The following is a 24,059-nucleotide window of genomic DNA, read 5'->3' on the forward strand; positions in this document are numbered from 1 at the left end:
GCGGGACGGTGACACTGAGGCAAAAGGGGTGGCCCTTCTTTCTTGCTGGGTTTAGAGCGAGCAAACAATTCCTGCTTTCTTTGACTTTTGTTACGGTCTCAATCCTTCTCATAACATGGGAAAAACAGGAAGTCACTAAATCTGTTGTTACTGTTTTTCATGGTGGCGTTTAAGGTAAATTTTTTTTGTACAAAACACAACTTTCAAAAATAAAATGACAAAAAAACTGGTGAAGTGTTGTGCTGGTGTAACAGGAGCTTTCTTTGGTGCCAGAGCATCTTACCTAAAGGTGAAGGATCTGTGGTGTGTGGTGCCTCCTGCCTGAACTACTCCTGCCAGGAATGGATCTCTTCTTGTCAGTACACGTTTTTTGCTGCCACCCTCGTTCAGGGCGTAGGTATCTTTGCAAACTGAAACTTTAAAAGCTCAGGGAGTTATGGATGGGAAAAGTTTCCTACTCTCTGTGTTTTTCTGCAACAATAAAAATGAAAAGTAACTTTTTGATGAAGGTTGTACTTCTCAAACACTGGGTTAATGGAGGGGAGTTAAAAAGGAGCCAGACCTGCAAAGCCTGAACAAGCTTTTTTTTTTATTAAGAACATGGAACATGAAATGACGAAGTGAAGCCTTCCCATTTGACTGAAATAAAATCTGGTCCTCAGAAGTAGCTAGTACCAGAGGCAGGCTAGCTGCCTGCCCACCCTGCCAAGGGACAAAGGAGACACAGGAGTGCCATCACACCCAGGCTGCTCGGGATGCAGTGGTTTACGGGCACCTTCCTCTGCCGACGGCCGGTGGAGTCGGAGCTCCCCCTTCACTGCCCCCAAATTCCATCAGACCACACAGCGTCTCGGGGTGGAAGCACGGAGATTCCTTTGCGCCTGTTTTCAGTGGAGAAGCCTCGGAAATCTCCTCTCAAAGGAACAAGGATGTCATTAAAGTGAGATTCCAAGAGTCCAGTTAAAACTAGGAAGCTGCTGTCACGTTTTGTCCATCTTCCAAGCAGGTTCCCTCCTCTCTTTTTCTAACGTGGGCCAATAAAGTGCCCGTTCCAAAGGTGTCTCATCTCCCTGCCATGCCACCGCAGCTCTCCTGCAACACCGGGTTCTTTCCACACAGAACAGTTATGTTCCACTCCCGTGTTCACGTGACACTTCCGAAAACAGAAAAGCTGAGACACCTGCGTTGTAAAATCATCTTGCTTCCAGGCATTTGACTCTCGAGGACACTTACCTCTCCGGCCTTTGTGTAATTCAGGTTTTTTGCCTGTTTGAAGCAAAGGTGCTTCTGGAAGAGAAGAACTCTGCCCAGGTTTTCACCTTTGACAATCTGGTTAAAAAACTTCAGAATACCACATCTGGTCTGTGGATACTAAAAAGCCAGAAGCAGAGAAATTTTCCAGCTCCTGCAGTATCCTGGGAAAGTTCCTTTTCCCACGCAGGCTGGCTGAGAAACAGTTTGAGGTTTTTGTAAACTAAGACTTGCACTTGTAGCTTGGTGTGCAGTCTTGTTTATGGCACACTGGGAAAGTTGTTTTGAAATGGGTGTTGTAGCATTTAGCCAGTCACTCTGGGAGGTGGATGGTCAAGCAACCAATAGCCCTGGCCATCCTTGCAAATCATGTTATATATACGGATTTGTAATTAATTAAAAGAATTGGCATTGGCGTTTTGGCATTTTCTCCTGGACCTGAATTCTGTGGTGTTCTTCTCTCCGTCCTCGGTATGACAGTGACATTTGGTGACCTCGACATGATACAACCGCCACTGAATTCAGCAGGTACGTGCTCCCTGCCTCCAGGGACGGAACTCTGGACTGAAAAGATGGGGCAAAGCTCGGCGAACGAAAGCACGATATTTTCTGCTTTCAAAAATGTGGTAACGATCGCGGGAGCTGACATAAGCGACGAAGCTCTCTGTGAATTGCTAAATTGGGCAGCAGAACATGAGCTTGTGGCTGATCCTAACGCTGCCCTTAGCCCAGAAGCTTGGGAACTGCTAGGGGATAAGTTAATTCAGGAGATCGCGTTTGGAGATAAGAGCGTAGTCGACCTGCTACGTACGTGGGGGTCCCTGCATGACATAATGCCGAAGGGGGCAGCAGGAAGAGAAGGGAAAGAGTTACGGGGCTCTGAGGGATCTGCGGGTGCAGGCTCTGAAGGGGAGGATGAGCTGTCTGAGGGAACACTGACCCGGGCCGCCTTCCCGCCGCGTCTCCGCTGCCCTCGGGGACTGGGAAAACCGCGGGGACTGCGCGGGGGCCCTACTCCTCCCCGCGGGATTACGTTCCACGCGATTTTGTGATGCCGGATATCCCTCCGGACAAGGCAAGGCGTTGGAGCGGCCCCCCCCCCCTCTCTTCCCCGCGCTACAGCCGCCCGTACAGCCGGTTACTTCAGTGACTGCAGCGGGATCTGTCCTTCCTACGGCTCCGCCACTGCCGCAGCCCGGCACGGCGGCCCGGACGGGCGGGAGGTATCGTGGCGGCGGCGGCTCCGGCGCCGTTCGCTCCGCAATCGGCCCTGACGGCGCCGCAAGGACCGTTCGCGCCGCTCCCGGGCGCGGCCATGGCGCCCTCTTCCTTCGCGCCTCCGTTTCCGGCGCCTCCGCGCCCCGCGCCGGCGCCCACAGCGCATGCGCCAGCAGCCGGGTATTTCCCGGCGCAGCCGCCCATGGCGGGTTCCTTGGCACGGCGGGATGTGGCGGCTTGGCGAGCGGTTTGGCAGCCATTAGCGGTACCGCTGCTGGACCCGCGCCGGGACGGCATGGGCTGGCTGTGCCAACCGGTGCGGCGGCGGCGGCGGCTCCGGATGCAGTACCGGGCGCGGCGGCGGCAGCCCCGGCGGCGGCACCGGCACGGACAGTGGTGCCGCCGCAAGCCGCAGCGCCACAAGGTGCATGGCCGCGCGTAGCTCCGCAACCGCCCGCAGCCTCCGCCGCCACGCCGCCCGCTGGCCCGGCGCCTGTACCGGACTCCGGCCGGGCAGCCCCGCCGGGCTGGAAGGGAGGAGGCTGGGCTGACCGTGCCGTCCCGCCCCCGGGGCGCAGCCCGCCTCGCCCCATTATGCCACCCGTGCTGGAAGCCAAAGTTTAGAAAGTCGTCTGGAGTTTTCCGCGGTCTTACTTCCACCTCGGGGCGCGGGCAGGCGGCGGAGAGGCGCTCCGCGCAGCGCGCAAGGCTCGTACCGCGCCCGCGGGAAGCGGCGGGAGGTGAGTCGGGGGGAAGCAGCGGGGGCGGGAAGACTCGGGGGAGGAAAAAGAAAGGGAGTGGGTCCGTTTCCCAGCCAAGCTGCGGGCCCTTCCGCTGCGCTCCGCCCGTCGTGAGCTCTGCTTCCCGCGAGAGACCGGCCCCTCCGCGGGGGCGGGCAGGGGCTTAGCGGGGTCGGAGCAGCGGGAAGGGCCGGCGTGCCGGCCCCGCGTCCCGTCCCCGGGTGCCCATCGCCCCGCGGGGCGGCTGCACCTGCCGCAAGGAAGCGCGGAGGGGCTGCCCGGCCCTTCCGTTAACGCTCCGCCCGGCCTCAGGCTGGACGGCAGCGGGGTCGGAGCCGCAGCGAGTTTCTCAGTCCCCCTCCAGCTTCTTCCCTTTCCGTGCCCAGCACCGGTACTGGCGCGGGAGCAACGCGGGGCGGAGAAGCCGGCGCTCGGCCCGGCGGCGGAGTGCGCGGTGTCGTGGCTCCCCCCGCACAGAGGCTGTTTCTCCAAGGCGGTGCCCAAAAGTGCTGTTGACTGATGGTGTTTGCACTTCTGCGTCCCTTAGGCAGCTTCGTGGTAAGGCGGATAGACGGTGTCACCGAGAAGCCACTTCATGTCCTGGTTGCTCCAGGAGCTGCCCAGTTGGTGTTCAGTGTAACAGGTAATGGGGTTGGTGATGGGTGTCTGCCTCCAGGCTGGGGACAGGCCCACCGAGTACTTAGTGAAGATGCTTCAAGTAGCAGTGTTGCTACTACTGGTTGTAAAAGTGGTTCTTGTGTTCCCCTGCGGTAGTTTGGTGTCAGTCTTACGCCACTGTAGCACTAGCGTGGCACCTGGTTTAGTTTTCTGTCTTTCTTGATGCTGAATGTTTATGATGATTGTAAATGACAGTTATAAAATGAACTTACTGCTACCAGGATAATCGAATTCTTAGTATATGCCTAGAGCTGATTATGACTGCGTGTAAGGGAACTCGGGGAGTGTCAGAACGGGGAGAATGGTGAAATTGCTCGGGAACGCTTTGACTAATTTAACTTACTTTTCTATTTTCTGACTTGCAACTGTGTGGTTTTGAACACTAGTCTCCAGGTTAGTTTCACTTTTCTTTTTAGATGACACGTGTGAATAATTCTGATACACGGGTAAGAGTTTGTTGGTTGTCTGTGGGATGTCCTAAGGTCTCAAATGTCTGGTCCCCAAATTTATCATTAGGGGGTTTGGTATTGTACAACTCAAAACGCAACTGTTAGACCCAGAAGAGTGAAAATTAAATGTTCAATCTTCTCTATACTAAATTCCCATCTTTCTTGACATCAAGAAAAGAAATCAAAAGTCAGTGTTTCAAGTACGAAGAGCGGCTTTATTTCTGTGAATGGGTTAAGTAGCAAATGAGATATAGGGCAATAATCATTTACAGCCTCCTGCTCTGCCAGCTGTTGGAGTCTTAATTCACTGCTGCTGAAATGAAGGAGGTAGATTTGGTTCTGTGTGAGACATCTCTTCCCTGTTTTCCTCCTGTCTTGTGATGGACTAGAAGAGAAATGTGCAGAAAGGAGCAGAAATTAATGCACTAGAGAACATTACTCCACAAGCTCTTCTTGTGGTTTCTTCAGCGCACAGGATGCGTGTGCTTCTAACAGATCTCTCTTCCTCCTCCTGTTTCTGTTCACTGACAAATTATATAGTCATGATTTTGTAGGTGGCTGTATGGAGGGGTAAAGAATATAGTGGTCTGCCTAGATTCCCTCCGCATCATGTGCTCATTTGCAGTAGAAGTAGATATGAATGTACAGCTCTGCATATGAGGAAGGAAGAATATGTTTTTAGGGTTTTATTTCTCTTGTTAAAAATGCAAGTTTAAACAGTTTAAGCTAAACCTGATGTAAAGAAATAATTGATTCTATTGTCCATGACTTATCCACATGGAACCACCAGGATTCCTGTGGCAACAAACTGAGCGAAACTCAGTTAAAGACTTTGGAGCTCTCTCCAGACAAAGATCTAAGCAGGTCAAGCCTGGAGTTTTCAGTCTAAATCTACTTTATTTTTTATCCTAAGAGAAACAAAAATTGGTGATAAATAGTTGCCTGCATTTCTAGGCACCGGTGTACTTTTCCGAGGTTGTTCTTCCCCACGTTTATCAAGCCACCACAGGGTTGGGTAAGCAAGGTACAGGACGGCTTCCTGGGAGTCCTGTCTGACCTACCTCCTTAGTCACCATTAGATTTATTGCGTGTCATGGCTCAGTCTAATTTGACTTAGAATCATAGAGTCACAGAACGGTTTGGGTTGGAAGGGACCTCAGAGATCATCCAGTTCTGACCCCCCTGCCGTGGGGGTTCCTTCTCACGCTCTCCTTCTGCTGTGCCTCTGCATCATGTGTTGGTTCTGTTGTGTCCCAGGCTACCCCTTGCTCTGTTCCCTTATTTTTGCCGGACAGAATGATGCAGTAGGCGTACCTGTTGCACGGTGGGAAGTCACCACGTTGCTGAGCTGCGGGCAGGATACGTGCCCCTTTGAAGAGTCCGTGACGTCCAGAGAGCCACACTGGGAGATACTCTGCAGTGTCATGCAATAGCCCCTTTTCCCTCTTACGGCTCATCTTATCCCTTAGTCTCACAGAGGAGGTGTCAAGAAAGGTTAAGGGTCGTGCTGATGAACTTCTGTTTGTAAATGGAGACAGGGATCCCAGACAGTTGCAAGAATAACTTCTTGCCTACTTAACTAACAGAGAATGTGGAAGTTGTATTTCTACTTGAAAGCAATGGTGAATTAAAATCTAAATAAGAATCTGTAATGATGCATTTTTCATTGTTTGTATTGCTAGAGATTTTGGTAGAACTAAACAGGATGAGGCACACCAAGCCTACTAATCAAATATAGAAAAGTGGATTCGTTTATATGTTTCCCAAACCTTGGAAGTGAGCCAAGAGAAGAGAGAGCATGGAGGTTATCTTGTACTGCATATAGGAAAATGTAAAGGCTTCTTGTATCGTATTTTACCATTACTTCTTGCAATGGAAAAACAGCGGATTAGCAAGTTAGATATTCCCGTGCATCACTCGAACGGTCCTGTCCCATACGAACTGTCCGACTGACTCGGAGGAAGGTGGTTTCTGAGAGCAACTTTATAGTTGCAGAAGATCTGAAAATGTTGAAAACAAGAATTCTTGTCAACCCAACTGTAAACCTAGTGACAGATAACTAAGGAGACACGTGGGATGTACCTCTTGGGTCTTCTAGGGCAATCTCCCTAGCTTGGGTCCACTAAGGTCAGTGGCAGAGTAGACTGAAATTCCACTAACGTTGTTTCCATTAAAAAAGAATTTTTATTTTAAGGGAATATTTAATTTGCATCTCAGAAGCTTTGATTTTAGGTTAAAGACGTAACGTTCCTTGACAAAGTAGAAATAGAGAGTGTATTTTAAATTTCAAGTCAAATTTTTGTTGGTTTTCAGGCAGATAAAAGGTTTTGATTTTTTTTTTCAGAAGTCACATTTTTAGCGAGGACTGTTGGAGAAGGCAGAATAATTCAAGATTTTTTTTTTGTGAATATGGTGCACTTTAAAGATGTTCTTGTCAACCAGATTTCACCAGCCAAAAGTAGCTCCATTTAGCAGCGGGTCATTAGGAAACCCTGAAAGCCAAGACAATTAAAAATTACCTGCTTTACTCAGACTTTTTCTATGCCTTTACTTGGGGCGGGGTGTGGGGTGTGTCTGTTTCCAATGAAATAATTTGTCAACAAGTGGAACAGCTGATATGAATTGTTAATACCTCCTGCCAGAACATCATGTGACCAGTTACACCATTTACTAATATAATGCTGTTGCTAATATAGTTATTGTTATTTGCATTTAATTTTGGTGCTTGAGACAATGCGACACCATAAATCACGTGGTCAGATGGAGCCAGCTCGGTTTTGACTTCACCGTGCTTGGAATGTGTTGCATATGTTGTAAGGTGCTCCTTCTTAACAATAGGTTTTCACTCCTCTGAACTAACGTTTTATGTTTTGTAAAGAAGTTAAAATAATTATGAAGTAGTTCTATGTCGTTCTGTAATAATTTCTTAAATAGATTTTAAAAAGGAAGCATGCAAAGTAATGAAGCAAGAGGAAAAGATGTATTTCCACTAAAATCCTAACTACTTAGAGTAACTTTACTTCTCAAGGAGCCTAGCAACATTTGGCAGGTGTATGGAACTTCACCCTACCTTTTCGGTATGGATCCCTAAGAACCGCTGATATTTAGGCAATAAAAATCAGGTAAGATGGTGCTGGAGGGGAAGTGAGAGGTTCTGTGGTTCTTGTTGCCTGCACATTAGTTGTTTTTCATTAGTGTTTCCGTATTGAAGGAGCAGGATGGGGAATAAATGAATCTGCTTCCTTTGCTTACCTCCGTTACCTTTGGACATCTCAATTTTAATACATGGATGGTTTTGTCCTTCCGTAGAGGCAAATGTTCTTACAGACCCAGTGAAAACTGGTTGCTTTCATGGAGGGGTTAAAAATAAAAAAGGTTCAAGAGCACATGATCACGAGTCAGAGAGTTGGGATCCCGCATCAGGATGCACACAAGTGACATAGTTTTAGGGTTTTTTCCAACGTTTGGATTTGTGGATTCCAAATGCCAAGTGGGGAATGAGCGGTCTCTCTCCCCAGTCTTTGGTAGCCTGTTTTGGAGTTGTTGACACTGTCACTTGAAGCATCTTTTCTGTTTTTCTCCAGTTTCCCTGTTATATTGTGGAGGCTGTACTTCTCATATATGGCCTAGGTTTTTTTCCTTCTTCTTTAGTTTTAGGTGAATATTCTTCCTTAACCAGTCATCTTGTGAAAATGAGAAATTTCATTTATACCGTTACCATCTATTTATGACCCATGACGTCTCCTTCCAGGTCTTTTCTCTCTTTGATTTCTGCTCACCTCTCTTATTTTCAAGTAAATTGGAAGTAATTTTATGGAAATCTAAAAACTTGTTGTGGTTTAAAGGAAGCTTTGAGCTCACGTTATAAGGTGAGTAATCAGGAGAGATCGTGTCCATCATGAAAGCAGTTATCTGGCCAGTGAGTTCAGGCTGTATGGGGGGAAAAAAAGAGGCTTTTATGACACGTTTCGGTGCCATGACACTTGCATGCTTTTACTTGAACAGTCAAAATTGGAGGACTGAAAGTCCCATTTTTCATCTAGTTCAGTCCAGGTGTTCATCCGGTGAGGTCAGGCTTTGTAATGGTCCCATGAGAACTTAAAGAGTCATTGTCTTAGTCATGGTAGAGGAAAAAATTATGGAATTTTTTTTGGTGCACAACTTTGTATATCTGTTAGTTGTTTTAAGTGTGGGACTTGCATTTTTCCCTTGAACTGTTGTAAAATCTTGAAAAAGTGGCTAAAAGTAACATTGAGGTCCACTGATCTATTGGTGTTTCTGAAGGAACAATCACCGGTGCCGTTATTCACGGATTGTGCTTGGTCTGTCCTTCCACGGTAGCAGTTGCACCACCTCTGCAGTCAGTGGTTGAGCCCTCTGCTTGCTCTATTCTTGGATGGATTTTCATGTCTAGCTTGTCTTTACAGCACAGGAGCTTGAACTTCTTGTGCGTTTCATTCTGTGCGTAGGGAGTACTTTTCTCCAATCCTGTACCTAGCCAATTGCCATGTCCTTGAGGATGGTGATTGTGCTCTCTGAAATCTTAGGAGTCCTGTTCCTCTGTCATTCTCTGTAGGTGCTGCTCTTTTTGATTCTTGATTTCTTTTCTTTGATGTGTTTCCTTGATGAACCACTTGGCCTTAATTGAGCTAAATAAATGGTAACTTTCCAGGTTAAATGGAAAGGATTCTACAACAGGGTTCACTAACTGCATGAACCAAGGGCAGGACACAGTAAAGGGGAATAAATGACTTCTTTCAGCAGGCTTGTGCTAACTTAAAATAATTGTGGTGGTACATTTTTAGCAGCTTTAGGAGGTTTTCAGCATAATGCTAAAAGAAAACTGGCCCTGACACTAAGTTAATTCTGACAGGATCCCTGCTCATGTGTCAGGTGGTCTACAGAACTTTCAGCATTTCCAGAACCTCCAGCATTTGAAATAGTAACAGTGACCTGCCTCTTGCAGACCAGCTCAGAAACACCTCATGATCTGTAAAAAAACCTCATAAAGCCCACATCCTTGTTTAGTATTACTTGGAGCTGTGCTCGTTTCCATCAGCTCGTGATACCACCTGTTTTGCATAGTGAAGTGTTTGTAGCTCAAAGATTGGAAATCCAAAGTCTTTGTAGAATAGAATGGTATTTGCAATTTGAAATGACAGTTTTTCGAATTTGTAAGCCATTGGATTTCTAAGAGGTGGGCGAGTGAATGGAGCTGCCTGTGTTGTTTTAAACTGGCCTTGGAATAATTAGGTTGCTGATGCAGTAATGTGGGGCAAATGGCAGTTCTCATCTTCCCTGCTGGTACCACAATTTGCAAAGTATCAGGAGGCTCTAGGAATCAGGATGAACTGCATCAGCTGTGGAAGCTGGCAGAAGGGTTAAGCATTTTAGTGTACGTGCTAATTGAATTTTCTGCTAGATCCAAGGCGCTTGCTGTGTAGGAAGTTTTTATGGTGTTTATGAAAGGTGGGGACACTGGTAAGAAGGTGGGGCTCCCGTGATGCATGTAATGACATTTTGTGGTGTGGGAGTATTTAGAAACGATGGTGACGTTTTCTGACTCTTATCTGTACTGTTTGCTGAATGCTGACAACTTGGTCAAACTGGATATGGTGCCTTCTTGTTCCACCATTTTTAGTTTTCATATTTCTGTTCTTTCACATGTAACTGACTGTGTATTATTTGCACGGTTTTTCCTTTTCCTTTTTCTTAAGGCTGCCTGATGACCTGTGCAGAAGGCACACAGGCTAGCAGCACTTGCTGTCATGATTAGCTCGGCCTCTTCCTGCACTCGGGGCCTTTTGAGAAATTGTTGGGATGAGAAAAAGAAAAATTACTGCATCTGGTACACCCGGAGTCTGGGTCAGATCTTGTCAAGACCATTTTTAGGCTGCATTTACCTTGTGTTTTTTTTTATTTTTAAACCAAAATTTTTAACGCCAGAATTTTTTTTGGTGTTTTTAAGTGAGTATTAAGTTAGTGTCACTGCAAAGTCGAAACTGGTGGTCTGATTTTGGTTGCCTCATACACTGGTGCCAGTCAAGAAGGAGCTGCATTGACTTAAGTGAAGTTCAGCGCGTGGAAGCAGCGTGAAAGGAGCATCTCATCCAGGCTCTTGTGCCACTGGAGCCTGAGTGTGGCTTGCAGTGGCAGTTCCATCTAGTCCACTTGTGGGTGACTACGTATAGTCAGAGTAAAGATTGATCTAGCTCATATACTGGTTTTGAGACTGTCTAATATTGGGAATGTCAGGAAAGGGATGAAGAAACACGGCAGTTACGGAGTGGTCTTTTTCCTTCGTGTATCTTCCCAGCTACTGATGGATGGTCAGACTCTGAGCTAGAAATTTTCCTCATGGGAGGAAGGAGATGCTCGGTGCCTGCACGCTGTGTGCAGGTGAGGGGCAAACAGCTGGTCTCTGAGTTTAAGTGTATGGGAAAATGGAAGTAAGTCTCACTCTGAGAAGGAATTTGCTAAAGCAGGGTGGTGTTGGGTGTAGCCATCCTTGGCCTTCCTTCTGTCGCTTGTAACTCTGCTTTAGAAAGGATTTTGACAGCTAAGTTCTTTGGTCATTAAGCCAAAATTATTTTGGCTTTGGAGAGTATTTGAACAACGGTCCTGGGATGATCAGACTTGCAAAACAGAGCGAGGGAGAGCAAGTTCACCTGCCCTCGCAGATTTGTGCTGCGTGGTTTCAGAGGGAGCGGCTGGTTTGCTCATCAAAGTTGAGTTTGGTTCGAAGTCGATGACCTGGTTATTGTGCTTTTATACTTAAATGCAGCATGGGAAGTCCAACAGCCTGGTCCACAAGTATTGGAGGAATCACTTTGTCATGGAAAGGTGCTGCAAGTGTGACAAACTGTACACCTAAGAAGTTCTTGGAAAATGAAATTATAGCCCAACACAAATACATGCAAATATTTTCATGCAAGGGGTATAATACAAATTTTCACAGAGGCTCTTTAGGATGTGGTTAACTTATGAAGTCTTCCCACCAAGTTCACTAGCAATTAGTTCTCCTTCACAGGTGAAAGACAAAGCTCTGACTGATAAGGATGAATCTAAGGAAATGTTTCAGAATTCCATAACCTGTTATCTTTCTCTTAATTTGACTTGACTCAAACATGATGATCCATCAGGTTCCATCAGTCGTGGATCACCTTCCATTCTATAGCTGTCATGTGAACTCTGTTCCAAAGCACTGGATGGAAATCGTGGTACGTGGTGTTAAGACGATGAGAGTCAAAAGGATACCAGTTGAATAACTGTAGTGGCTTTAAATTATTTTTTCATTTACCTGTTTTTTTGTTTTCTTGTTCACATTGATTGATTGTCTGTATTTCTTGTTCAACTGGCTGATTTTGCTGTGAGATTCTTTTTCAGAGCTAGTCTTGTCTTCCCTCAGACTCCCCCTTCCTCTTTTTCTTAACAGCTTAGAAGGAGAAAAAACTCCTGCCTGATTGAAGAGATGACTTCTAAGAGATTGTGGAAAGCATCATTAAGAGGGTCTGGTTTGCTTTTTTCCTTACCTTCCATATACAGGTTTCCGATCAGAAGTTGTGAGTAAATGGGACAGCAGCATCCCAAAATATTCCTGTGCTGAGACTCTGACAATGGACAGAGTACACGGAGACTGTGGGAGTCCTGTGCCACTGGGAGATGCAGACAGGAGCAGGACTAGAGAACAAGACCCAGGATTAACTGTGTTGGGAAAAGCACATGAGTTCTTTCGGATTTGTGATCTGGAAGGCAAAGGCTTCATCACTCGTCAAGACATGCAGGTAAAACACAATTGGCTGTGTGAAACGCACGAGGAGAGAAGCTCCTTAATGTCCTTAATGAGTTGAGATTGATGAATTCAGAGTTAAAAATTGTAACACCCTCCTGATAAGTTTAGAGAGGTATGTAGAGTTTTAAATAAGCACTATGTAAGACTTGAAAGAACTTGCATTTGTTTCCACAGACAAAGCAACAAAAAAATGCAAAATCCAAGTAAGTGAAGTTAAAAAAAAAAACGCCCCAGGAATTTAATTCCATTCTTGTTGAAAATCCAGTGAATTCGTTACTTCGTGATTTGCCACAGCATGGTCAATGTATACAGTCCACCAATTTTATCCTTCTGTATTTTTCAGCAAAATTGTGTAAATCAAGTCTTTCACTTTGGTTTCACCTGCTACACAATGGTGAACTCTCAGCTGGATCAGAGATTCATGTAGGAAGTCCAGAGGAATGGTATTTTAGCCTTAATCAGTGTTCACAATAATCGTACCAAATTGTTCTTAAATTGTTTGAGGGACCAAAATCAGATTTGCTGAAAAGGTTGTTGGGACAAAACCAACTATACAACTAAATCTTTTGAAAAGATGGGCGTTGGGTGCATATTGCAGAAATGGTAGGATGGCTTGAAGCAGTGGCAGAAAACAAGTATGTGCTCATGCTTGACACACAAAGCTTAATTTCGTGGTGTTAATCCATTTCTACTTCAGTGCTTATGGATGGAAAAGAATTGGGGAGTGGTAGCAAAATAAATTCAGCGCAAACTGCTACAAAAGGAAGCATCTAATAGAAAATTTAGAAACCTTCCATCTCCTCAGAAACCAAGATACATCTGCATATAGGGAAATGCAAGCGAAACACTTGTAACGACGTATGTTGGAAAAGTAAAAACCTGATAGTAAGTGGCTCAGATGACTACTCTCAAGAGCTTTCTGTGCAGTTGTTGCTGCTGAGTTTTGTGACAACCTGTGCTGATTCTGCAGAGTTGAAAGAAGATAGGAGTGCAGCTGCTTGCTGCGCTGCAGGCTTTGCCAATATACATTTTCTCTTTGAAGTAACTTGGGTGCAAACTAATATGTTGTTAGCGGTAGGTTTTGGTCAATCCAGATCCTTAGAGAATGTAATGGATTAAAATTTTATGTTTCCCAAAGCTGCATGGCATACGTTTTCACCTAGTGGAAGACCATATATATATTTGTGTGCATTAAAAAAAGTTCTAATATCTACTTCTTTCAGTAATCTACAACATTTTCTAAGGGATTTGGTACACATTATTTTATTAATATACAAAACAATGATGGCTTTTACTGGACAACTGTATATTAGACATATACAGTTATGCATTACCCTTGATTAGGGGACTGATGAACTAGAATCCCTGTATGGCAAATGCAAGTTTGAAATCAGCCCAGTTGATTTCAATTGAACTTTTCGTGATGTTCACTCCCTATAGCAAGGACATACATCAGTAAAGCAAATCAGCTTTTTTCCCTGAAAGGTACCAGTTGTTAATCACTTTTGCATCCTGCTGTTTGTTGACTCAGTGCTACTCACGGTTAACAAAAAACTGCTTCAAATACAAGATGCCAACACTGAGCTTTTTAATTTTTAGTAATGTGGTGTGAGGCATGAGTTTCAACACAGAGTGCTGAGTATCTAAAAAGTGCAGAGTATCTAAAATCCAATTAACTTCAGTGGAACAGATGTTGCAAACCAAGTTCTCTGATGCATTTATAGTATAGTAAATATATTAAATATTTATTCCTGCCTGATTATATCATGCTGTTTATTTTGACAATACATGAGTACTGGTTGTTTGGGATTTTTCATTCTGTTTCAAAATATCAAATGTGCCCAACTTTCAAACAAACAAGAGGTTTTGAAAGCAAACTCTGCTGGAGTCTTGAAACCACAGTTTTGCACTTTGGGCCTTGAGATTATCATGAATAATGAGAATCAGTGTTGCAAAATGTTTTGTTTTAGTGTGTGTAGCAGTTTTGGGTTCAGATCTTGCTCTTAGCTATTTGACCTCTGTTGTTTTATTTAGCAGGGTAGAAGCTTTGGGAAGATGAGTGTGTTTAAGTGAGAAACTGCTCATCAGGTGTATCACTGATGAAGTAACGTGGTTGGACTGAACGTACATCAAATTTTCTTAGTTTTTTGGAAGCAGGCAGCAGTGCACAATTAATCCTGCTCAGAAATCCCTTTGGGACTATTCCAGATAGTCCTGTGCTTTAGAAGCCTTGTTGCTTCGCCTTCTCAAGATCACCTTGGAATTCCTGTTACTACTTTTCCCTTCAGCTCCTGCAGGTTTACAATATATACTCCAAGCCCTTCTCCGCAGCCAGAGTTAAGGCACTCTGGCGATTCCTACCTTGGCTACATGGCCTGGGATATCAGATCGTGGTTTCTGCTGTTCTTGGATTGCAGGAGAGTCTTTATTTGGCCATAAATCCCTTCCTCACAGTGCAATGAATTAGTATTTTTGTTCTGATGAACTTCATCAACCTATTAGCTTGCAAGTTTCATATGTTGTGTATGCAATAGGAGTTGAGGGAAGGAATTAAAATATTAACTAATAAAGCAGAGGACTTCACCAGTCTGTATTTATATTGCTTCCTAAGCTGAGAAAAAATTTTACTCTTCCTAGTGCTGTCTCCCACTGGAAGTCGTTGCTGTTGTAGTTGTTTGCCACTCCAGTTTCCTCCTATTTCTGGGAATCTGTCTATACTGGTAAAAGAATTACAGTAAAACCATTAGGGCCAGATTTAAATCAAGTGTTTTTTTTTTTTTTTCTTCTATGCCTGTCTTTAGAATCTCGAGAAAAAAAAAAAGTGGTTTTGTGGAGCTGGTGTCATGAAGTTTTGTCTTTTTTGGTGTCATCGTGCTACACTTCAGAAGTAGACAATCATGAACTACATTTAACTCATTACAGGAGCAGTAGGTTTGCTCCTTGAACTGTGCAGCTTTCTTGGCTTTGTTTTATTTATTTATTTCCCCATTTTAAAGCAGCTTTAATTAGGACAGTACACCCTCTGTCATTTTTTTGTTCAGAGAGTCTCTAGCTTGACCTCAAGACATGGAAGGAACTAGGTGTACAGTTCTGCTGTCTAGCTTGTCCAGCTGCACCATGATCAAGGCATTTCACCAGAGTGCTAAGACTCCACCTGAAATTCTCCCTCTCCCCTGTGTGGCTGGAATCTGTGTCACCAGGAGATTTTTCCCACTGCTTTGTCCTAAAGGATTCATAAAGGCAAATAATGAAGTAATAAAAGCATATCTCCCTCAGTTCATGTTGTTTTACTCTGTGCTGTATTTGAATTTTCCTTCTTCTTGTATTATGGATGTTCTGTGGTATCTAGTAGTCTTCTCATCCTGTAGAACTGGATAAAGGTGCTGCATGTTTTGTCATTCCAGAGACTGCATGCTGAGTTACCTCTTAGCCTGGAAGAGCTTGAAAAAGTTTTTGTTACATTGGATGCTGATGGCAACGGCTCACTTACCCTAAAGGAGTTCACCACAGGATTCAGTGAGTTTGGAGGAAAGCATGTCTCCTGTATAGAGCTTTGTTCATATTCTCTACTTTCCACATCAATAAAGAGGCATTTTTATCTTCACAGTACACTTAGGGAGCCAGACTATTCCCTAGATATAGCAGATATATGTAACAGGTGAAGAAATGGTCAAATTATGTCTATAAAGATGCAAAGGGCTCCAGGGTTTTCCTCTCTTGTGTAAGATGGCAAGTCACATCACAACATGAGACATAAGATGTAACCATCTGAATTACACCTGTTTTCAGCCATGGGGTAGATCTGCGAACAAATTTTGGAAAACTTCCTTTGAGGGGAGAAAGCTTGTGTTTTTATTTCATATCAGGTCATAAGACCTGAGAGATACTAAAGATTATCTCTAAGATTAATGGAAGACAAAATGGAAAATGTGTTAAGACGGCTGTCCTTACAGCTGTGGGAGTGCTTGCTACAACAAGTTAGTTCTTCAAGTCATGCTGCTTTATTCCGAAACAAAGCAGGATGAGGCAATTATTATTGCATAATTGGAGCTGATAAGTTCTTCAGCTGATAACTGCCTGCTTTGCAGCAGCACTCTTACTGTCGTGGGTTTGTGGAAGGGTTGTTTTCTCCCCGGCTGTGCGGTGCCAGATAAGACGACGACGTGGTCAGTGAGACTGTGTTTGGTTGCTGGTACAGAATCAATTTTGTACTTAAATTTTAGCTCTGCTGACTATAAGCATCAGGTTTAAGCTAGAAAACTGAAGGTTAGGCATGAAACTGGGAACAAATCAGGCACAGAACTCAGGGATCCTCTTGCCATCCCTCCTCCTTTTGTTTTTCTCATTATACTCCCTTTTCTCGTAAACAAGTGTAGGTGTTTCCGTCACAAATTATATTTACTGTAAAATTTGATTTTTGGTATGTTGCTCTTCAGTGACATTGCTTCTTGCTGTGAGTTCTGAAAACGCTGACGTGTGTAATTTCTAATTCTTAGGCCAGTTTCTTTTGGGGCAGATCGCTTTGGATGATGAGCCGACGCAGCAGGCAGAAGGTGCAGCAGCCGGCCGGCTTCAGCGCGTCGAGACCGAGGGTGGTGACGAGGACGAAGAATTCCAGTTCTCACATCTGATGGATCGCCTTGGAGCTAAAAACATTTTGGATGAGTGAGTCTTTGCAGCAGTAGTAATCAATTGTATGATCTTGTATGATTCAGCTCTGGGTTTGATTTTAATGGAATCCGAGATGAATGAGGAGATGCAAGGCTGCTCAGAATCACTGTGGTTCTTGAAAAATGTATTTTCTCTGTCAGGGATGATGGAATGCTCTTCAACCAAAATTTCCAAGAGCAAAGCTGTTGTACCATAGGCAGGTGAAACGTTTGTGCCATATGAAAGCTGTACCATGAACCCCCTGATGTGCCCTGGCTTTTGAACACAGATGATTACTAGCATGTAATCCACAGATGCCAGTGATTTTCCACCCAGCAATGCATGAGCGTTTGGCATGGGCTGTGTTGGAAGTGTACAGAGCACAAAAGCTGCTCTAAGAGCTTCTGCTGTGTTGGTCTAGAACCATGAATGCTCTAGATGAAAAAAAGCGGAGGGCAAAAATGAGAGAGGATCTGGAGAGGTAGCAGGAATGTTTCCTTTCCATGAAATAAAAGCACTTGTCAGTGCTTCTCTTCACCTGACTGCCTGTTGCAGATAAGAAGTGATTGTCTGTCATCCTGAAAGATGTTCATTATGAAGAGATCTTTATCACCAACTTTTCTATCCTCATCCTCGTTTTGTCCTTTAAATATAGCACACTCTGCTGGCTAGGTTCAGGCTTACAATGAGCACGGAAGAGAATGAGTTAGGAAGAAACAAAGTTGTTCAGGAGAATTGTGGCAAATTATTAAAAAGAAGTTGTCATTCACAGTAGAACATCCTTTTTCCAGTATCTACTGAACAAATTTGGAAACAAAACCTTATCCTGATAAATCTTTAAATCAAAATTTTCGAGATGATGTGTTCTGATTTTTGGAGCAGTCCCACTGTGGAATTAAAGTGAGTTGAAAATGCAAGAAGTACAAATGCAATTTTTTAACTTGCCTAACAAAGTTAGGAGACTGAGTCTCATTCATTTCTCACGAGGACGTGTTTTTGATGATCTTTCCCACTGCCCCCTCCCCACGAGATTTGTGGGAACTGCTTTACCTCTAATAGAAATTATGGGATGGTGCAGCATATGTCATCTGTCTCCTTTCTTATCCGTTCCTGTTTAGCCAAGTGTCTGGCAGGGCACCCATTAAACAGTTTATATGATTCTCTGCAGTCACGCATGGCCAAACTTTATAATGCATTCTTTGGAATAAATGCTATTTCCATCATTTCCCACCCACCTCAGCCTTTTCAGATCTGCCCCTGATGAAGTAGCCCTTGTTTTTCATAAGCCTGGTGTTCTGGCTAGTGGTACCCTGAAGCCTGCAGCCACTGGGATGCTGTGAACCTTGGTTGCAGCCCGAGAAGTGTTCTCTCTTAACGAATCCCTTATGATCTCTTTCAGTGAGAGTGATGTGAAGCAGCTTTGGTTGCAGCTGAGAAAAGATGAACCTCATTTACTTGCCAATTTTGAGGAGTTCCTGATCAGAATTTTTTCCCAGCTCCAAGAAGCTGATAATGAAAAGACTGAGTTGGAATGCGCTCTGAAAAAGTTAGTAGTTCTCTTTGTTGAACTGTGTGTGTAGTTTTACAACCGTCTTAACCATTGTTTGAACCTCTGAAATATTAGAGCAAAAATCCCTGTTTGTTCCACAGCACTACTGGAAAGAGAAGGATCATGTTACCGGTATTGCTGAAATTATAGAATTATGCCTTGAGTAGAACTGGATGTATGATCCTTATAGCAGCCCTCCAGTACTTAAAGGGGGCCTACAGGAAAGCTGGAGAGGGGCTTTTTACAAGGGCATGTAGTGACAGGACAAGGGGTAATGGATTTAAACTGAAAGAGGGGAGATTTTGATTAGATCTAAGGAAGAAATTCTTCCCTCTGAGGGTGCTGAGGCACTGGCACAGTTTGCCCAGAGAAGCTGTGGCTGCCCCATCCCTGGAAGTGTTCAAGGCCAGGTTGGATGAGGCTTTGAGCAACCTGGTGTAGTGGAGGGTGTCCCTGCCCATGGCAGGGGGGTTGGAACTGGATGATCTTTGAGGTCCCTTCCAACTCTAACCATTCTATGATTCTATCCCAGACAACAGAGATTTTAATCCAATATTTAGCATTTTTCACATAACAATGATATGCCCTTATTGCTTTAATTATTTTCCCCTGCCTGCATGCAGGGCATATTTGCAAGCTAATGTATTAGATTATTTTTTCTGCTGCCTGTTAGTCGTGTTACTTAAAATTGTGTTACACTTTTAATTATAACAGGATATTATTTTATTTTTCTGTTTAATTTGATCAGAGTTAGGAATGGTAAGCCATTGATTAAATGCTTGGAGAGTATTCAGCCTGCAGGAATGGCGTGTGCCTATGTGCCAGACCAACTGAAAAGATTCCTACATCCAGAGGTACCTCCTGGATGGTGCTGCCATGTCCTTTGCTTCCAAACACATGAGAGGATAGAAATATCTAAATCAGCAGCTTAATAATACGGGACTAAAGTTATTCTCCCCGTCACAGAGAAGCAAAGAAAATCTTTGATTCCCATGGAAACGCTGACTGCTGTGCAAAGTTAGAGGGTTTTTCAGTATGCAGTCAATTTAGCCTTGATCAAAGTGACATTATACTACATGAAAACAGAATTGTTAAGTGTGATCGTAGCATCTCTGCCATACCTTTCTAAATAACTGTGAATTCTTTATGAATTTGTGTCATTTTATTCCATTGATGAGTGCTGATTTCTTATCAAGCATTTTCTTAGTTTTAAGAGAATAACATTTGAGATGAAAACATGACCTGACTTGACACTGAAAGGGGAGTAAGGCAGCACAAAGGGCTGCTGGATTTTCAGACACTCTCTATTTGAAGCACTGAAGTCACATGGAGAGGTCCTTGTCTGCGCTGCTTTTCTTCCCTAATCAGAGTTTACAAAAATCTAAGTGACAGCAATTGTTTTCCTCAAACTGATGTAGCTCAAAATTTGTTTATTGCTGCTGTAAATCCTTAGAAAGTGCCTTCTGCTCTTCATTTTTAACCTGTGACTGAAAATGCAAGCTGGCAACGTCAAGTGTTCTGATGTTTGAAAGGGGGAAAGAAAAAGACTTATTTCTGGTGTTTCTCGTTCCTCTTAGCTTAGGTCAATCTGTTCAAGTTTCTTTGCCATTTGCTTGGCTTTAACTGAGAAGAGAATCAGGCCTTTAATAAGTGAAAACATAGAATATGTAGAGGATTAGGTACAAAAAATAATAGATAGCCAGATTACAAAATTAATGGCTTTTTTGCTACTGTATATTCCTTGTCTTGCTTCTATTGATGTGAATGCTCTAGGAGGTGATGTACTTTATTCCTCAAGGAAGAGCTCTAGCAAGAGGAATGTGAGGGAATATACAGTAGTGTAATATAAAGGCCCTATTAATCCCTGTTAAAAGTCTTCCTAGGATGACCTCTGAGTTTGATGCAAAGTGATTTTTTGCTTTTCAGTTTGTGGATTAATGAAAATTAGAGTAGAATAGAAGCAGACCAAAGCAGCCGTCTTGTTCTCTTTCAACAGTTAATTTTTTTCTGCCCAAACTAAAGCATCTGCTCAATGTAATCCTTCATGTATCAAACTGCAGTGGTATTAATTAGTGTCCTATGGGAAAAAGTGAGCTTTTAAGTCTGTCTTTTTTCCTAAAGTCAGCTATGCTTGTTCACAGCATGTTTATTTCTGTTGCTGAGCTGTGCTTTTCAGTTTGTTTCAGCAAAACTGTTAGAGAGGCAATAAGGTAGCTTTCACAAAGTCTGTTCTAGCTAAAACATCTTAGATATGACACAAGTACCTCGTTCAGCTCTCTTGAATGGTGAAAAATGAAGTTCCAGAGTGGAAAAAAAAAAAGTTGCAGTGAAAATCCTTAGAACTGTCAAACTTAGGCTCTGGTGTTGTCACTAGGAAGCTGTGTTCATCAAACCCAAGATTTAGTAGTCATTAAAACTGCATAATGATCAGCTGCTTTATATGGAAACATCAGATGTGCAGCTTTATTAGCCTTTGAGCTGTTGAAACTTTCCTTCCATGGGGGGGAAAAAAAATCCGTGACCTCTCCTGCACAACAATTCCTATTTTCTTAACCCTAGAACATTCTCAGAAATGTGGGGCTTAGCCTGTAATGTGAGCCATGACTCGAAGTGATGCTACAAAGACCCACTCCGTATACTTTTTCTCTCTTACTAGGAAAATTGCTGCTTATGATGAAGAAATTCAACATCTGTATGAGGAAATGGAACAGCAAATCAAAAAGGAGAAAGAGCAGTTTCTGTTGAAAGTGAGTGTCTCTGTTCTTGTGGGCATGGGTTTCTTCCCCCTTCCAGTGGATTTGTACTCATTCTGGATGTGAAATGCAAGCCCACAAAATGTGTTTCACAACAGAATAAGAAAAAACACCATTTGCCTCACTGCTGCTTTTGTACTGATCCAACTTATGCAGCTTCACACTACGTGACTTGTTGGATGAGAGGAGCGTTGATGTCCTGTGCTCAGTGGTGGGCATTCTTCTGAAAGCCCACTGAGCTACAGCCTTATTGTGTTATTGGTGCTGCTGCAGGTCCAACTTCTGGTCATGATTAGGAAAAATGCTCTTTGAGGTTGTTTGGAGCAGCACTAATCCCATTGAGTTCTGCAGTCTCTGCTTTTGAGGAGGGAATAAGTTCTCACTGAAGAGCACCAGCAGATGAATCAAGTGATGGTAATTTCCAAAACCACCACAGATAATTGTGAAATAAACACAGGTTGGATTCTTCTGTCACTGCCATAGTGCTTCCAGAACACCCACCAATGAGTTCCCTTTTCTTACGAAGTGGCGTTTAAATTTCCTTCACTGCTTTTATAACCTGTTCTTTGGATTTTTCTGTCCAGTTTTTTCTCCTAAAACAAGGAAACCAACAAGAACTCCCAGTATGCTCCAGGAAAGAGTCACCTTAGAATCATTTAGGTGAGAAGGCACCTGTGCTGCCCTTAACTTTCAGACTACATCAGGTCCTCAGGAACCTGTGCAATTGACTTTTGAGTATGTGAATGATGGAGGTTGCACAGCTTCTCTGAGTGGCCTGGGGCAACCAGTCATGAGCTACTGGCCTTTCTGGTGCCTTGAGAGCAGTCATGTAAATGAAACTAATACATGATTTCAAACAACATGTGGTACAGGAAATGTTGCCAAAACTAGTGGATATCCATCAATTATTGGCTCCATTCTCAATCAAATATGGTATCTTAAAAATCCTTTTGTGGTCCAAATATATAAAGTATTTTTTGTTTCCTGACATGAAGTGCCTTTGTTTCCTGACAAAAAGAGCCTTAATCAACTAAGTCTTTTCACTTGCCTCACTGCATGGTGAACCTGACTCATAAATTTGAAGTTTTTTCCAGTTTTTAGTGGTGGATGAGGTGAACCCATTATATAAAGTTTTTATATCAGGTGAAGGATAAAAAAGTATTTGCAGCTTTGCCTGACAGCAGTTGTTGTGGCAGAAGTGGTTTATATGCTCTTAATACCCCACAACTGATGGAAAATCTTAAAACAAGAAAGACTTTTCCATAGGCAGTGATTGTTGGATCTCCTAATTAGTTGTATATTTGAGGAAAAGCCATTTCTTTCCAGCTTTTTCATTAAAGCTTCCTGCTGGAGCTCTTTACAGTTTAGTCAGCACTCACACTAATGGTTGTCATGCACTCCAGAAGCATTGTTTCTTGGCATGACTAATTTGGGATTGGGGAAAATCTGACTGTTAAATTCTTTCTCTAATGCAAAGTCTCACAAAGATTTTTACAGCCTGGAGAGATTCATTTGTGCCATATAAAAGGGGAGTTATTATGACTTGAATGAAGAGCAGCTCTTGAAGAATACATTTAAAGAAATTGTTAAGATGCAAATAAGTACAAATTGTAGCTATTTACCATACTTAATACCCTGGTGACTGAAAGCTGTAGAAAAGGGACAGTTAGTCTGTCTTTTTCACTTGGATATATATTTTTCCACATAAAAAGCCAGTTAATGTGCGTTTGATTACCCCATTACATGTACTGCTGAAGGGGAAAAGCATGTAGGAACCACTGCTGTCTTGAGAAAATTTTAATTTTTTATTCAAAGGCATTTTCCTGGGGACCTTAGAGAGGAGAAGCCTGTTGTGGAGGAACAGGACAGATTATCAGCTGATAGGAGCAGCTAGAACCTGATTTTACTTGGAGGAGATGTGACAATTTGTCTCAGCTGAGGAGTGTGTGAAGGAGTAATCCCAAACAGGACTGGGAGTTCCCAGTGATTGAAGGATTGATTTAGGTTGGTGAAGCTCCTAAGGCTTGTGCTCAAGATTTCTGCCTCCCCTTTGTAGACTTGATGCCTACTCATGCGCAGTCAGTGCATCCTCTAGCATCTACTGTCACCAAAGTTGCTGGACTACACCAGTTGACAGCAGCTCAGAGTCTAGATTCATGAGTGACATGGTCCCTAAATTGGGTTGGATCAGTAGCTCGTTATGTTCACTGCAAAAAGCTGGGCTGTTATTTTCATGCCTGATTCCTTCTGTCTCCTCCTCCTGATGAAATTGTGCTGTTAAGACATTTCCTCTTGAAATTTTGCAGGACACAGAGAGGTTTCAGTCCTACAGTCAAGAGCTGGAGTGCAAGCTCCTGTCAAAAGAACAAGAACTGGAACAATTGGCTCAGAAACAGAAAAAGGTACTAACTGATATCCTTCAGAGTTAAACAGATGTTTTTTATTTGTTCACATGATTTCTTTAGGGGCTACTTTAGGTCCCAAAAATGCAACTTGCTGTGGTGTGGTTATGCCGAACCGTGGCCCTATGTTGCTTTTGTGTCGTGAGTGTAGATACCTGAATGGCTTTGAAAGAGAGGGGGCAATGGCTTTGAACTGAAAGAGGGGAGATTTCAATTAGATATAGAGAAGAAATTCTTCTCTGAGGGTGGTGAAGCACTGGCACAGGTTGCCCAGAGAAGCTGTGGCTGCCCCATCCCTGGCAGTGTCCCAGGCCAGGTTGGATGGGGCTTTGGGCAACCTGGTGTAGTGGAGGGTGTCCCTGCCCATGGCAGGGGAGTTGGAACTGGATGATCTTTGAGGTCCCTTCCAACCCAAACCATTCTGTGATTCTATGATTCTATAAGTTATGACTGCTAGATTTCTATGCATGTGCTTCAGAAAAATGTTGCCCTCTATTTCTAAAGCAGTTTTCCTTTTATATGATGAAATGACAAAAACGCTCCAGGTATTCCCCCCAGGTACCGGGTTAATTTTGTG

At 43.6% G+C, this 24,059-nt stretch overlaps 1 protein-coding gene across 3 annotated transcripts in view; it reads left to right on the plus strand.

Annotated features, from left to right (window-relative positions):
- The first annotated feature begins 3,160 nt into the window (after nucleotides 1-3,160).
- CRACR2A (calcium release activated channel regulator 2A) overlaps nucleotides 3,161-24,059 on the plus strand; it is a 50,645-nt gene continuing 29,746 nt past the window's right edge. For all 3 annotated transcript variants that reach the window (XM_086609675.1, XM_086609674.1, XM_086609676.1), the window contains exons 1-8: nucleotides 3,161-3,209; nucleotides 3,757-3,852; nucleotides 11,882-12,120; nucleotides 15,533-15,644; nucleotides 16,625-16,793; nucleotides 18,178-18,324; nucleotides 20,984-21,074; nucleotides 23,387-23,482. In XM_086609675.1, coding sequence (XP_086465801.1) covers nucleotides 11,953-12,120; nucleotides 15,533-15,644; nucleotides 16,625-16,793; nucleotides 18,178-18,324; nucleotides 20,984-21,074; nucleotides 23,387-23,482 — 783 coding nt within the window. In that variant the 5' untranslated portion in view covers nucleotides 3,161-3,209; nucleotides 3,757-3,852; nucleotides 11,882-11,952. The remainder of the gene's footprint in view (nucleotides 3,210-3,756; nucleotides 3,853-11,881; nucleotides 12,121-15,532; nucleotides 15,645-16,624; nucleotides 16,794-18,177; nucleotides 18,325-20,983; nucleotides 21,075-23,386; nucleotides 23,483-24,059) is intronic.

Source organism: Tauraco erythrolophus, chromosome 4 (genome assembly GCF_009769465.1).
Source record: "Tauraco erythrolophus isolate bTauEry1 chromosome 4, bTauEry1.pri, whole genome shotgun sequence".
Classification (NCBI taxonomy): Eukaryota; Metazoa; Chordata; class Aves; order Musophagiformes; family Musophagidae; genus Tauraco; species Tauraco erythrolophus.